Source organism: Camelus dromedarius, chromosome 35 (assembly GCF_036321535.1).
Source record: "Camelus dromedarius isolate mCamDro1 chromosome 35, mCamDro1.pat, whole genome shotgun sequence".
Classification (NCBI taxonomy): domain Eukaryota; kingdom Metazoa; phylum Chordata; class Mammalia; order Artiodactyla; family Camelidae; genus Camelus; species Camelus dromedarius.
In genome coordinates this window covers 15,641,100-15,655,767 of record NC_087470.1, presented here as the reverse complement: position 1 = coordinate 15,655,767, position 14,668 = coordinate 15,641,100, and the positions used below count along the sequence as shown (strand labels likewise).

The 14,668-nt window shown below is 53.6% G+C and overlaps 1 protein-coding gene across 4 annotated transcripts in view; it reads right to left on the bottom strand.

Moving 5' to 3' along the window:
* Nucleotides 1–14,668, bottom strand: part of DDC (dopa decarboxylase) — a 45,445-nt gene that overhangs the window by 21,142 nt on the left and 9,635 nt on the right. For all 4 annotated transcript variants that reach the window (XM_064482348.1, XM_031444998.2, XM_064482347.1 and 1 more), the window contains 4 exons: nt 11,636–11,862; nt 8,475–8,588; nt 7,493–7,612; nt 643–777 (listed from right to left, as the gene is read on the bottom strand). In XM_064482348.1, the coding sequence (XP_064338418.1) occupies nt 643–777; nt 7,493–7,612; nt 8,475–8,588; nt 11,636–11,836 (570 nt within the window). In that variant the 5' untranslated portion in view covers nt 11,837–11,862. The remainder of the gene's footprint in view (nt 1–642; nt 778–7,492; nt 7,613–8,474; nt 8,589–11,635; nt 11,863–14,668) is intronic.

Here is a 14,668-nt window from a genome sequence, read left to right as displayed (position 1 = left end):
CAGCCCCACAGGATGGCGGTCCGTCCTCTCTTGGGGACCCTCAGGGAAGAAATCCAACGGCGACTGAAGTCGCCACCCTCTCCCTACAGCCCCACCCGCATGGTCGCACGCTGGACCCCGTCCTGGGGCCCCGGGCAGGTGCGGGTGGGGTGGACACAGCTGGGCATGGCGGCCTCAGGGCACATTGACTTTCTTTTCAACTTGATCTACTACGTTCTCCCCTTTAATGCGGGCGTCTGTCTTAGTGATATCCTTAGTCTGTCCTTGCATTTGAAACGGTGCTGCCCAAACTGGTTTGATTTTGCTCTGACGTAACACAAAACACTGCGCTCTCGGGGGCTGGATGGGGCTGGACGGGGCGGGACGGGGCAGGACAGGGCTGGACGGGGCTGGATGGGGCTCGATGGGGCTGGACGGGGCTGGATGGATCTGGACGGGGCTGGATGGGGCTCGATGAGGCTGGATGGGGCTGGATGGGGCTGGATGGGGCTGGATGGGGCTCGATGGGGCTGGATGGGTCTGGACGGGGCTGGATGGGGCTCGATGGGGCTCGATGGGGATGGATGGGGCTCGATGGGGCTGGACGGGGCTGGACGGGGCTGGACGGGGCTGGACGGGGCTGGACGGGGCCAACACACCCACCTGGTCGGACGCGTAGGCCACCAGCTTCTCCATGACGGCGGCCTGCGTCAGCCCCGGGGAGGTGGTCTGCAGGCGTCGTGTGACTTTGGTCCGAGCGGCCAGCAGGGCCACCAGCGTGGCTTCACTGGCGCTTCCCTAAAGCAAAGAGAGGGTCCAAAATGAGCCTCCAAGTGCAGCCAAGGAGTCAGGATCTCGCCTTGGGAGACGTGACCTGGGTCACCATATTTTTCTTAGAAGATGAATCTGAAATCACAGTGGTCGCTCTCCTGAACACCTGGATTGCCTCCTGGGCTCTTAGGGTTGTTTCAGAGTCGCTTTGTCTCTGTTTTTCATTTTTTTTTTTTTTAACGGAGGTACCAGGGGACTTTACAGCACAGGGAACTGTATTCAATTCCTTGTAATGAGCTGGAATGGAAAAGAATCTGAAATTTATATATATGTACATATGTGTGTGATGGAATCACTTTGCTGTACACGTGAAACTAACATTGTAAATCAACTACACTTCCATAAAAAATAAGAATTAAGTATTTTTTTAAAAAAGAGATCTTTATAGAGTGGGCGCCAATCCCGCCTGGCTAATGTCCTTATAAGGAGAGGAGAGGCGAGATCACGGGGAGAAGACGGCCGTCTGCCGGCCGAGCAGAGGAGCCTCAGGGAAACCAGCCCGCCTCCACCTTGACCTTGACGTCCAGCCTCCTGGATGGGAGACAGTCCGTGTCTGCAGTGTGAGTGGCCCCGTCTGTGGTGCATCCTTGTGACCTCCTTAGCAAACTGATGCAACGAATGTCAATCCCTTATTTTGGCAAAGTAGTAAAGGATGATGCTAAATTGGGAGGCGCTGAAACATGACTTGAATTCGGAACTCATGAGGTTGTCCCATCCAATTTGCAAAATGACCCTGTTGTTAGAATTTGTCACCTTCAGGTGGGAGACCGATGCTCAGGGAGACAAAGTAACTTGCCCCAAGTCACCGGCGAGTTAGCGGCAAGGTCAGGGGTGAGCCCACATCTGTCGGGGGGTCGGGGACCTCCCCACATTTATCACCCACTTCCCTGCTCACGATCACGGAGCCTTAAGCAAATCCTAGAAGAAACCACGAGCTGAATCGTATTACGAATTCCAAAGAAAGGCAGATTCTTGCTGACTAGGAGGAGATTGCTAAGGGTTCAGAGTTTCACAGAGAAAGATACAACGAAACAGTGAAAGCGGTTAACCTCTCTTGTTAACATTTTATTCTATGTACACGTGTCTGTAATCACCTCAATGTAGCCTCTCCGATGGGTTTTAATTTTCCTCTGGCCGCATTTCCACTGGCAAAGAAACACCTGGGGAAGTGAAGTCGGCTCCGGTAGACACCGACTTCACAAGTCTGTGTCTCACATCATGTGTGTGTGTGTCGGAGACGTGGAACGTGGAAAGGTTACTGAAAGGCTCAGCTCCCTGGATGGGGGTCCTCCTCACCCCTACGCCCCCCGGGGGCGCGCAGCCCCTCCCTACACGCCACCCTCTTTCTGAAGCCTTGGAGCATCACCCCCACACGTCCACGCTCCTCTGATGAGAGCCTTGCATCACCATCAAATTCATTATGGGGCTTCCTTTGGGCTCTGTCCTTGCCTGAGAGAAGATGCCCTTTCTTCAGGCAACAAAAAGGGATTTAAAAGAAAATGCCCCATAAAGTCATTGCCAGTCAAGCAACCCCGTACCAGCTGGGCGGCAGTGATGGGGCGGGGGGACCAGTGGGTCTCCTGGTCTTTTTGGGGATCAGATCTCTGCATGGGACCAGGGGAGCTGCTCTTGTGCTGAAAGCAGAAATGATACTTTGCTTTTCTGCGGCGCAGGAAGGTTGCCATGGCAAGCGGCGGAGGGGCAGACGGAACATCCCTGAGGCAGCCGATGCCACCAGCAGACAGGTCTTTTCATCTGCTGGGTTTTCGCGTGTCGCCCCACCCACAGCGGGAAATTGGCTTTTCTTCCACGAGACCTTTCAAATGCAATTGAGAGACTAATTTCCTGGCCCTGTTTGTCCAGCTCAAAGGATGACTCGCCATTTGACTCAGACACCTGTCACTGCCGACGCCCGGCAGCGGTGATTATGGCTCGGGGGTGCGGGGGGAGGCGGGGGTGCCAGCATCCCCCGTATCCAGGGCCCCTTGGCTGTCACCGAGCTCAGGCGCTCTCTGGGACTTTGCAAATTATAGACAATCAGCCTTGTCAGCTGGGAAGGGAGGGCCTTGAGCAGACGTGAGAGGCTGTTTTCATCCAGCAGACTGAGTGGACTGGGTTCCCAGGGGGCTTGAATTGTATCCTGGGCTGAGAAAGGTTGGAATCACTCCCAACCAAACCCTGGGGCTTCTGTGCTTTCTGGAAAATGGGTTCATCTTTAAAACAAGAGATAATTTTTAAGATCGAGCCCAGGGCAGCATGCCCACCTCTGGACACTCTCACCCAAGCAAATGGTCAGGGGTGAGCTGGTCGGACGCTCCCACATGGACCAGCCATGCCTCTAACTGGCTGGTGCCCTTGGGCCTCGCTTTCCTTATCTGTGAGCGAGATTGCTGATGATCCAATCAACCCTCCTAATTATTTGGAGGTTAAAAAACGGGCTCATAAAACACAAGAAATAAGTTAAAAACACAGCCTAATTCAGAGCAGGTATTGAATTAAAAGTAGCTATTATTACAATACACCCAGGATTATGGGGTAGTTGTAAGATTTTTGGAAAGTATCAAATTCGAGGGATCATCTTGGGCTGCTGAAAAGAAACGAATGTGAGATTGTTTCAGTTATAACCTCCGGTGACCGAGGAAAACAGCTTATATTTTGGTTTTGGGTTGATTTTGGGCAGAACAGGAGCAGAGAGTATGGACTGCACCAGCATGACCCCAGCAGAAAACTGACTATCCTCTTAGAACATTGCTCACCCCCAACCTCAAGGGTGTCCTTTGAGATCTGATTTATAAGAGGGAAAAATGTGACATTGTATAAATAGCCCTGTTCGTATACACTGTGGCACATTGCAGACAATCACGCAGAATGTTCTCAAAGAATATTTAAACCATGGGGAATGCTCACCATAAAATAGTAAAACATCACACAGAAAATCTGTACGATGAATTGCATTATCCCAGTTTTGTTTATGTGTAGGTACACATACCCGCGCACACACACACACACACACACACAAGTATTGAAATAACACGGGGAGGAAGTATGCCCCCAAAATGTTTCCAGATCTTTTCCATTTTTATAACAGACGTCTAGTTTCCATAAGTAGGAAGGGGACAATCCTTTTAAGTGGGATGACAGTACCGGAATGGACACGGAAGGCATTAAATTGGCAATGTGGGAAACTGAGACCACGATGTAAAGAAAACCACAGGAATCCCCCCAAAAACACAGAGAGAAGATGACCAAAAAAGGAAAATAACAAAAGAGAGCTAGGAATTATGGGAAATGTCCCCAATCCATGGGAAATCAAAGTTCCTGGAAAAGAACTAAAGTGGGAGAAAAACGTTCCCAGGTGAAGAAGGAGCTGAGTCTGGCATTAACAGGGCTCCCCCAAGGCTGGGGAGTGGGGTCAAAGTGAAAAAAAAGGTCTTGGCAAAAATGTGTGTAATTAAAATCAAAAGTAATTCTATACCGTATGACCCAGGAATCCCGCTCCTGGGCATATATCCAGAAGGAACCCTACTTGAAAAAGACACCTGCACCCCAATGTTCACAGCAGCACTATTTACAGCAGCCAAGACATGGAAACAGCCTAAATGTCCCTCAACAGAGGACTGGATAAAGAAGCCATGGTCTATTTATACAATGGAATACTACTCAGCCATAAAAAAGGATAAAATAACACCATTTGCAGCAACATGGATGGACCTGGAGAATGTCATTCTAAGTGAAGTAAGCCAGAGAGAGAAAGAAAAGTACCATATGAGATCACTCATATGTGGAATCTAAAACAAAACAAAACAAAACAAAAAAAAAAAAAAACAAAGCATAAATACAAAACAGAAACAGACTCATAGACATAGAATACAAACTTGTGGTTGCCAGAGGGGCAAGGGGTGGGAAGGGACAGACTCGGAGTTCAAAATTTGCAGATACTGACAGGCATATATAGAATAGATACACAAAATTATCCTGTAGAGCACAGGGAAATATATACAAGATCTTGTGGTAGCTCACAGCAAAAAAGAATGTGACAATGAATATATGTATGTTCACGTAAAAAAATTAAATAAAATAAAACCGCTGGTTAGCACGTGCATCTGGCAAAAAAAAAAAAAAAAAAAAAAAAAAGAAGAAGAAGAAGAAAAAGAAAAGAAAAAGTGTTAGAGCACCTCCAGGTCCAGAACTGAGTCGAACAGAATTCAAAACCAGGGCCCCCCATCCCCACCCCTCCCCCCTCCAACCCCCAAGCTGTCCAGCCCTGCCGCCCTCCTCAGGTTACTGGGACCATCTTCTCTCCTGTCCACACGTGGGCTCTTCACGAGCAGTGATGCCCCAGAGAATCAGGACCGAGGTGCTGGAGACCAGAAAGCCACCTGGCCCTCCCCCCACCCATCAGATGCAGCTGAGGGGTGTGGACAGCCGTCCCCGCCCCAAGGCCAGAAGGAAGCTCGGAATTCCTATCTTTGTGTGTGTTTTTTCCAATGCTGAGCCTCTGACAGGCAGAAAACTGACCAGGGTTGCTGAAATGTCTGCATTTGTGAGAAAAATCATAGCCACTGCTGTGTTGAAGTCCAGTTCGCAGCGTCACATCGGGGCTTGGCTTACCCACTTAAAATCACTCACAAACACTGCTGTAGGATGGAGGGTGTTAGAACACCCAGGAGGTGAGGCGGGAGGGGCCGGAGGGGTGGGGTCTGAGCCCGGCCTCGCTGGTCACACGGACCATTTCATACGAAGTAACGCCAACAGTTACCTGCTTATCAGTCCTATGAGTAATGGACCATTGACACTCCCAACCAGAATCGTCACACAAGAGCATCTATGACTCAGCTTCCCGTGCTGACCCCAAACACGGCTGGGATGATTTATCTGAACCCTGGCAGCAACCAGCCCGGCCCCATTGGACCTGACAGAGGGAACTTGTCTCCAACTTCAATGTAGCGGGCCCATTTGCCCTGTTTCTCGTAGCAGAATACGCCCTCATCACCATAATAAATATCTTCACAGCCATCCTTTTCCTGAGAACATCCCATACATGGCAGAATTACACACAGGCACCTTCATTATCAAAACCCTCCTGCTGACCGTCTTCTTCACAGCAATCTGAGCATCCTGTCCAGGACCGCACGAACACCAACCTATATACCTCTTATGCAAACACCTTTCCATCACACCAGGGGCTCCGCCACGAACACAAGAAACAGGCCTGACCACAGAGTTACTTTGGAAGAGTAAATAGACCGAGAGCAAGAAGGCGATGGGTCACAGAGAAGTCAGCCATCGGTCGCGGCACGAGGCCTGTTTACCAAAGTGCATTTCAGCATCTCTGCACCAGAATGACCCGACGTGCAGGTTAGAAGGCCGACTCCTAGGCCCGCCTAAGACTTGATGAGTCTGGACCTGTAGGGGTAGGTCTCCCTCTGTGACCCTGACACGTACTGGATGTGTTTGGCCGAAGAAGACACTGCTTTCATCTCGGAACCTGTGAACATTTACCTTACATGCAGGAGGGACCTTGTCAGTGAGATTAAGTTAAGAACCTTGGTGCAGCGGGGGATTATTTTGGATTATCTGGATGGACCCAGTCTCATCACAGGGATCTTTAATAGTGAAGAATTTTTCTCATCTGTTGTCAGCGGGAGATGTGGCCATGAAGGAAAGGTCAGAGAGATGGGACAGTGCAGGCTCTGAACACGGAGGAGGAGGGCCGCGGCTCAGGAATGCAGGAAGCTTCTGGAAGCTTCCAGAAACTTCCAGGAAGCTTCCTAGAAAAGGCAAGGGCAGATTCTTGCGTGGAATCGCCAAGGTGTCAACCCTGATTTTAGCCCAGAAAGAGCCATGTCAGGTCCCTGGCCCACAAGAACTGTGACGTAACAGGTTTATGTTGTCTTAAGCCAAACACAAGGGAGTTTAAAAACCCGGGTCCGGTTGAGCAGTCCCGACCCTGGAAGTTGGGGCTTGCCTCCTAGTTTTGCTTGGCCACACTAGCCCGGTGACCTCACACCAAGGCAGCCGGGCCTCCGTCCCCATCGGTCCGGTCAGCAGAGCCACAGCTGGCCTCAGTGACGCTCAGAGCCTCTGGGAAGACAGTGTCTGGAAAAGGAAATTCCTTTTTCCACCCCCAAGTAAACGGTGCTTCCCCAGGGGGTGTGATGGGTTGGATGGGGTCCCTCTTTAGTGCCAGAAAAGAAAAAAGCCGGCAAGTCCAGGTCTTCTTAGGTGGCACTTGCCCTGCCGATGTCACACCGTGACTGTCACTCACGCGTGTCCTGTCCCTCTCAAAGGTGCACGCCAGGTGAAGAGAATGAATTCAATCAGCGCAGAGAAAAGGCAGCATCTCTCGGGAAGGTGGGGCCCTCTCTAGTCACAGCTGCCCCTCACTGCACCGAGGACAGCCCTAGGGGCGGTCCTGTCGTGGTTCTGCAGTCAGACGGGGGTGAGCTCAGACCCCAGCTCTAGAACTTACCCGCTGGGAACCGACGGACCGGTTCCCGGCTGCTCTGAGCCTCAGTTTGCTCGCCTGTGAAATGGGAGTCTTAACATGGCCCCTGATTTATAGTGTCCTGGTGAGGATGAGCTGTAACACATTTTTCCGCAGCATAACCACAGCCGTTTCCCTCCATGCGGCCCAGCCGGCGCATCCCCGGAAGCTGGACCCCCGCACCCTCTGCCTTACCTGGATCACCCCGCCCCCTTCTCCGGCTTCTCCAGCCAAGAACGCCTCGGGCAGCTGCAGCATCCGCCCCAGCCAGTCCATCATCACCGTCTCCAGCTCAGTGCACGCCGGGCTGGCGGCCTGTCCAGGGAGGGAGGAGAGGAGTGAAGCAAGGGAGGGCTGGCCTCTCCCCGGGCGGGAATCGCTTGGAGGGCGGAGGCTGGCCCTCCCATCGCAGGGCTCCCGGTGGCCAGCAGCGGGGGGCATGGCCAGCTCTGCTGGAGCTGCAGTGTGCTGTCCATTCAGGATCCCACGTGTCCTTACACGCCTCGGGCCATTTGTCACCCTGAGTCATCAGTCGGCTCAGCATCAGAGCATCAACAAGTGGACACCCGGGACCCAAAAGGCCAACGGCAGACCCTGGCCTTGGGAGAAGCCCCTACAGTGCGACTCAGTCCCCAGGGGGTCCTTGACACTGGGAGACGGGCAGCTACCCCCGCCCGAGTGCTCTGCGTCCCCGGGGTGCCGTGCGGGGCTGCAGCCCTGCCCACCCTTCCCGGCAGGGCTCTTCCCTGCTCTGTGTCTGCGCAGAAGAAGGGCCGGGGCCTGGGGGAGTGGAGGCAGCGGCTGGCACTTCTGATGGGCTGGCGCCTCTCTGGGGACAGCGGCGGGAACACAGGGGACGGGACGTGGGCATGGCGTCCCTCAGACGGCAGATTGTACAGAAATCCTCTGGTCTGCTTGGGAGACGCGCAGAATCAGGCCTTGGGCTGCCGAAAACCCAGCCCCTCGGCGTGATTCTAACTCACCCTCTAAAAACACTGCTGTGCAGAATTGGCTTTGGCTATTAACACTGTTCCAGAAAGTTCTTTCTAGCTCCCTCTGTTTCCCTGTATTCCAAATTCCCCTACGTGCCAACTGCCACCCGCCAGGAGAACGTGTCCCATGTCCCCATGCGGGGCCATACCCCCAGCACCCCCCCCCCGGGCCATGTGACACTCACCCAGGAGAAGCCGATGCAGCCGATGGCCCCGCACAGCATGTCTGCGAGCATGGCCGGGTACGAGCTGGCCGTGGGGAAGTAGGCAAAGAAGTAGGGGCTGTGCCAGTGGGTCACCTGTGCGGGAACGGGGCGGTCACTGGGGGACCCGGGAGGCCAGCCCACGGGCAGAGGAGTCTGGCTGCAAACCGAGTCTCTAAAAACAACCCCGTTTTCCGAGACTGTAAGGTGGCGGAGCGCACCTGTCAGTGACGGAGATGCCCCGGGGCCCCATCTCTTCGTGTTGCAAGATTGGTTTTGCCAAAACTGGTCCAAAAAAAGCGTCCATATTGGGGAAAAAAGGCCTGAGTTTTGAGCCTCCTCCTTAACTCTCTATACAATCCCTTTCATGCAGCCAAGCATCTCTCTCCCCCAGATCCTTCACTTCCTCTGTCCCCGCCCTGCCAGCCTCTCCGGGGTGTGTGGGGCCAGGACGGCGCTGAGACCGCATCCGGGTGTCAGGGACAAGGAGAGGATTGCAGGGACACAGCCGTCCGGGGGGATGGGAGCCGGGCAAGCCCCTGGGGCTGGAAGGTCTAGCGGTCGGAACATGGGATCTGCTGGGAAGATCTCAGGGTTTGGGGAGAAAACTAAGGAGGAGAGAAAGTGGGGGTGCCCCACCCCGTTTTTGCTTCCTTATGTGTCTTTGCTGATGACATGCCTGTTGAGCGAGCACAGAATAAGGCCTTCGGGCACCCCCACCCCAGCAGAGGAAAGAAGGGAGCGGGGACCGTCCTTCAGCATCCACTGGGGTTGGAACTGTAATCAGCGTCCCGCAGACCGCGGCGACTCCCGGACCTCCGCACCCCTCCATCCCGGGCACACTCTTTGATTTTCTGGGGGGCTCAGCCCCACCATCCCCTTGGGCAGGACAGCACATGCTCCAGGTTCTCTCCCGGCTCGAACCTTCTCCAGGCCCGTCTCAGGATCCCCAAAGGCGGCCGACACTGCCCACCCTGGTCATGCCCACGGTCCGGGGCGGAGGGCGGACATCCCTTCCTCGAGAGCACTGGGCATCAATCGTCTGCCGTCCCAGACGTGGGACCAGAGAGGCCCAGAGTGAGAAGGGAGCCGACCTGGACCTCTGCGAGGACCGGGAGCCTCCAGCAGGGTGTGTGTGGTCCCAGGAACGAAGACCAGGTCCCACGGCCACCACGGCCACCCCCACATCTGCAGGGTGAGGGCAGGGAAGGACCCGGGGGGCGGGGGCGAGGAGTCGGCAGGGACCCTCCTGGGGCACTGAGGGGAGGGACTCTAGCTGCTCAGGAGTCCAGAGCGCTCAGAGCCATTCAGCCTGGGTGTGCATGTCTGTGCATGCGTGTATGTGCGTGTGCATACGTGTGTGTGCGTCTGTGTACACGCGAGCTCGGGGCGCAGCCAGGCCCAGGGCAGAAGTCAGCATCTCAGTGGACTGACTGACAGAGCAGGTGACCTGTGGCACTGAAGGGCTGGGGAATGTTCTGGAGGGAGGGAGGCACCCAGCACAGCTGGGGCTTGGAGGCTCGGGCAAGGGAGGCTGCTGGTGAGGCCGAGAGGCCCAGAGGCACAGCAGGCCCGCTGTCCGGGGCCCACGATGCTCAGAGAGGCCCTGAAAAACATTTTCACTTCTTTTAAAATCAGAAGGAAAAGGTAAACTTGCAGGTCAAAGAAAAATATAATCTGTAATGTTAGTGTCTTTATGCCAATGCAGTGGTAAACTGTAATTTCCAGGGGGTGAGAGTGTGGCCACGGGCATTCTGCCCGCCTTGGGCACCTGGAGGCCCTCACCGCGTCCCCTCCCACCGGGTCTGGGAAAAGACGAGAGACCCTCGACTGGGGACACGGGCACCTTTGCTTTCCCTCTGGACCGACCCTCACATAAGGCAGGTGGACGTGCCCGCATGGGCCCTGCAGACGCCCCGAGAGCCTCCCGCATCACACAGCCAGCAGCTGGCGGGGCCGGGACTCCCACCCGGGACCCTGCCCCAGAGCCCGAGCCGGCCCGGCCCAGCTCTGCACAGTGACTGCCCCTGTCTGGCCGACCGAGCAGGGAGCTCGCAGAGTCCTCAGTGCCCCTGCTCCCCCTGCCTGGACTGCAGTGCTCCCCGAATTCCTGCATCCCCCACTGGGATGATACCAGGAGCTGGGGCCTTTGGGAGGCGTCGGGGTTTGATCAGACGGTGAGGGCGGGGCCCCGGGGGGGCGGAAAGGCCCTGCGAGGACAGTGAGAAGGCATCCGGATCTGCGGGGAGCCTTGATCTCGGACGCCCAGCCTCCAAGCCCGGAGAGCAGCGTGTGCACCAGCCAGCCACAGTGGGGCTTTGTAGGCTGCAGAGCGGACAGTCCTGGGCCTGACATTTCCCCGCACTCCCGGGGGGCGGGGATTTGAGGCTGAGCCGTTCAGTGTATTTGCACAACCTCTGGGTGAAGACCAGAATCCTATGCCTGGCCTGAAGCACAAACCTCAAGGGAGACTCCTGGGAGGATGCGGGGAGTGGGTGGAGGACCGATCAGGGGCTCTGAGGCCCCCCCTCGGCGTCACAACTGGTCCTGGCTCTTCCCCACCCGTTCCTGTCTGCGGCCCCGGGCGGACCCCTTGCCGAGGCTCACTGGCCCTAGACAGAGGCCTGTGTTGGTGGCCAGGCTCTGGGAAAACGCAGTACCATGTAGCCCATTCTCAAATAAAGTAAACAGAACGTTTCTTCCACACACGTGATTTAGCCTCTGCAAAACACAAAACTCCTGGGACTACGCCTCCCTTGGCGCGATTCACTTACTTGAAACCGGCCACAGGGGTTCGTTTTCTCCCCCCAGGTCGTGGAACGACTCTCTCTCGCACACCAGGGTCTCAGGGCACGGGACTGACCTGGGGGCTGCACTCATTGCCTTTGGGGCCCACAAGATCTGGGCTGTAATGCTGACTCCATCACTAACTGGCTGTGTGACCTTAGGCTGATCACCCAACCTCTCTGGGCCTCCATTCCCTCACTTGTAAGACAGAAATGAAAAAAAAAAAAAAAAAAAACCTCTCTCTAAGGAGATGGTTGTGAGGATTAAAAGGAATAATTCACGTGAATTTCCCAACGCCCAGTAGGTACCAGGTTACCACGAGCATCCCCGTGCGCCAGCCTTGCATACAGACTTACCCCTGGCATGATTATCTTCTCCACGTCATTAATGATGTCTTCAAAGGTGTCTGGCTCCTGGGGAGCAGTGGGGGGGATCAGAGGGCGCAGGTAGCCGGGCTCCACGTCGGGGTAGACCTGGCGTGCCTCGATGCCTTCCAAGTAGTCAGCCACATAATCCACCATCTCTTTCCCTCTCCTTCGGAATTCATCTGCATTCATGGTGACCGGGCTTCGTCGGGGCAAAGCTGCATAGAGAAAGGGGGGAAATCTGTTGGCAAACTTGACAACGTCTAAAGTGGAGACGGGCAGTGCCAAGCCAGCGTGGGACAGGGAAGCACAAATCTGACTCCGTGTGAGAGCTGTTCCTTTGGCTTCAACCCTGTGCCCTGTTTTCTGGGCTCAGTCTTGCTGGCTCTGCGCCTTTTGTAAAAGAATGTCGCCTTTAGCCTGAAATGTACAGCAGAGCCCGTCCTCAAGGCTCTGACCTCTAAGGATGTTAACACTTTGCACTTGTATAAAGATAACAAGTTGCAGACTAGAAAATAACATTTGTCTTGTGGGAGGTTTGCAGGGGCGCCATGACCTGACCCACGTGCACAGCTGCAGGAACAAAGGATTCCTGCACCGAGAAGTTTGCAACAGCCAACCACACCTCCTCCCCTTTTTAGTATAAAAGGAGCCTGAATTCTGACTTGGGGAAGATGGTTCTCCAGGACATCAGTCTGCCGTCTTCTCTGTCTGTTGACTTTCCAAATAAAGTCGTTATTCCTTGCCCCATCACCTCATCTCCCGATGCACCGGCCTGTCGAGCGGAGAGCAGAACGAGTCTGGACTCGGTAACAAGGTGGCCTCTGGGGCTGCCCGGCCGGAGACACAAACACCCACGGTCCACGCAGACCACAACTCAGTGGCACTTTCCTTCCATGTCCGGACAGGCGAGAAATGACACCAGCTTTGGGAACCTCAGCTAGTGTTTATTCTGCTTTTAACCAGCTACTCAATGGAAAACAGTGCCAAGTCTCATTTTCCCTTTCTGCATCCAGGAAATGGACCAGAAGCACACATGGATGCTCACGGTCCAGCCCACCTGTCATAACAAACCTTGCTCTGAGTCCTGCCCTGCCCTTTGCTAGCTGTTGGCCAGAGACTCCCTGAGCCTCTCGCTTTATTTGAGAAAATCAGGGAACAATGCCGATCTCTGCGGAAGGTGTAAAGGTGGTCACGCAGCACCTGGACAACACTCAGCTCGGAGCCGGGGCCACGTGACCTCCAACAGCATCAGCCTCCCTCCTTGATCTTGACTCTGTCACCAGATGGAACCGCACCCCTACATACAACCTGCTTTTCAAAAAGCATGCTTTCTTGGGGGAGGGTGTCGCTCAGCAGTGGAGCGCGTGCTTAGCATGCACGAGGTCCTGGGTTCAATCCCCAGTCCCTCCACTAAAAAATAAAATAAAGAATAAATTTAAAAATACATAAAGAAACCTAATTACCTTCCCCATCCCCAAACAAAAACACAAGAAAAACAACACTTTCTTCAGACTCACAGACGTAGAGAACAAACTCACAGTTACCAGGGAGTAAAGAGGGTGGGAAGGGACACACTGGGGGTTTGAAATTTGCAGATTCTAAGTACTATGTACAAAACAGATAAACAACAAGATCCAAATGTTGAGCACAGGGAACTATATTCAAGAATGAAAACGAATTATGAAAAGGAACATATGTATGTTCATGTATGACCGAAACACGATGATGGGGCAACAGAAAATGGCACGACATTGCCCACTGAGTATATTTCAATTAAAAAAGAAGACAGAAAAAGTGTTTTCTTTTCTCATCACGTAGTGCCGTGCAGGGGGCCCTGGTTGCCTGTGGCAGTGACGTCCATTCCATAGTCTGCGTGAACACTGAATTGGCAGACACGGGACCCTGCCTCCTGGGGGAATGCGAGGCCATGTCCTTGTGTGTTCCTGGTCCCATTTTTATCAACCAATCAATGCATAATCTTTCTGTTATGTGTTCCTCCAAAAAGACACTTTGTCTGAGACACAATCACTCATTCACCTTGAGCTCCCGGCCGACAGCACGACCGCTCAGGGTTGAAGGAACCTTGTCTAACACCTGCGTTTTCTCCCCAAGGCACATCCCAGCCTCCTTGCATGTAGGACCCCCCGGGGTGCACTTCAGCAGAACACAAAACAGAACGTATTTTTACCCAATTACTCTCCCACAGGGAGGGAGCACGGGAACCCTAATTTCATCAGAAAATCAGCAACGTTGGGTTCGAGATCCTTTTTAAGCACCGCCGGTCTGGCAGGCACTAATGACTTCATCTGACTTCGATTCACGAAGGTGCATTGCTTGCTTGCACTTCCATCTCTTCTTTCATGAACTGCTCGCTCGCTGAATCCTCTTCTTCTCGGGTGTGAGATATTTTCTGGTTTAACTGCGAGAGCGCTAACACAAGTCCTTCCACCCTATGTCCGTGATGTATTTTTCAGACACTTACCTCCATTTTATTCGACCGAGTGTGGCTTAGCGTTTTATTCGGACCCATGAGAATTTTAATTTTTATGCAGCCAAATCTCAGAGTCTGTTTCTTTATGATTTGTTCCTTGAGCGTGACCATTAGAGTTGCCCATTGGACTGAATATTAAGTGACCTCAGTTGGCCCGGCCGAGGGGCAAAATGTGAAACGCACGAACAAGACTCAGAGTGGGAGCCACGCAAAATTCAGAAAGGTGCTTGGGTTCTGGGAATATTAGCTGCTTCCTTCGAATGGGGCTCGAAGATGTACAAAATGAGATGCCTAAAGAAAAACTAAACTGAGATACACAGTTTAATAAACAGACAGACCTGCCTCCCAAAGCAATATTTCTGGTCAGATCGTAAGATAAGACCCGATTATTCTTATTGAATCACGCTCTCCTTTATTGACCAGTTCTTCGCCAGCAAGACCTTTGCAGAAGGCTCTTCGTGCAAAGCCACAGAGAATCCCGCGTTCATTTTAAAGCTGCTTGATATTCTGTGCAAATATTAGCTGGAGGG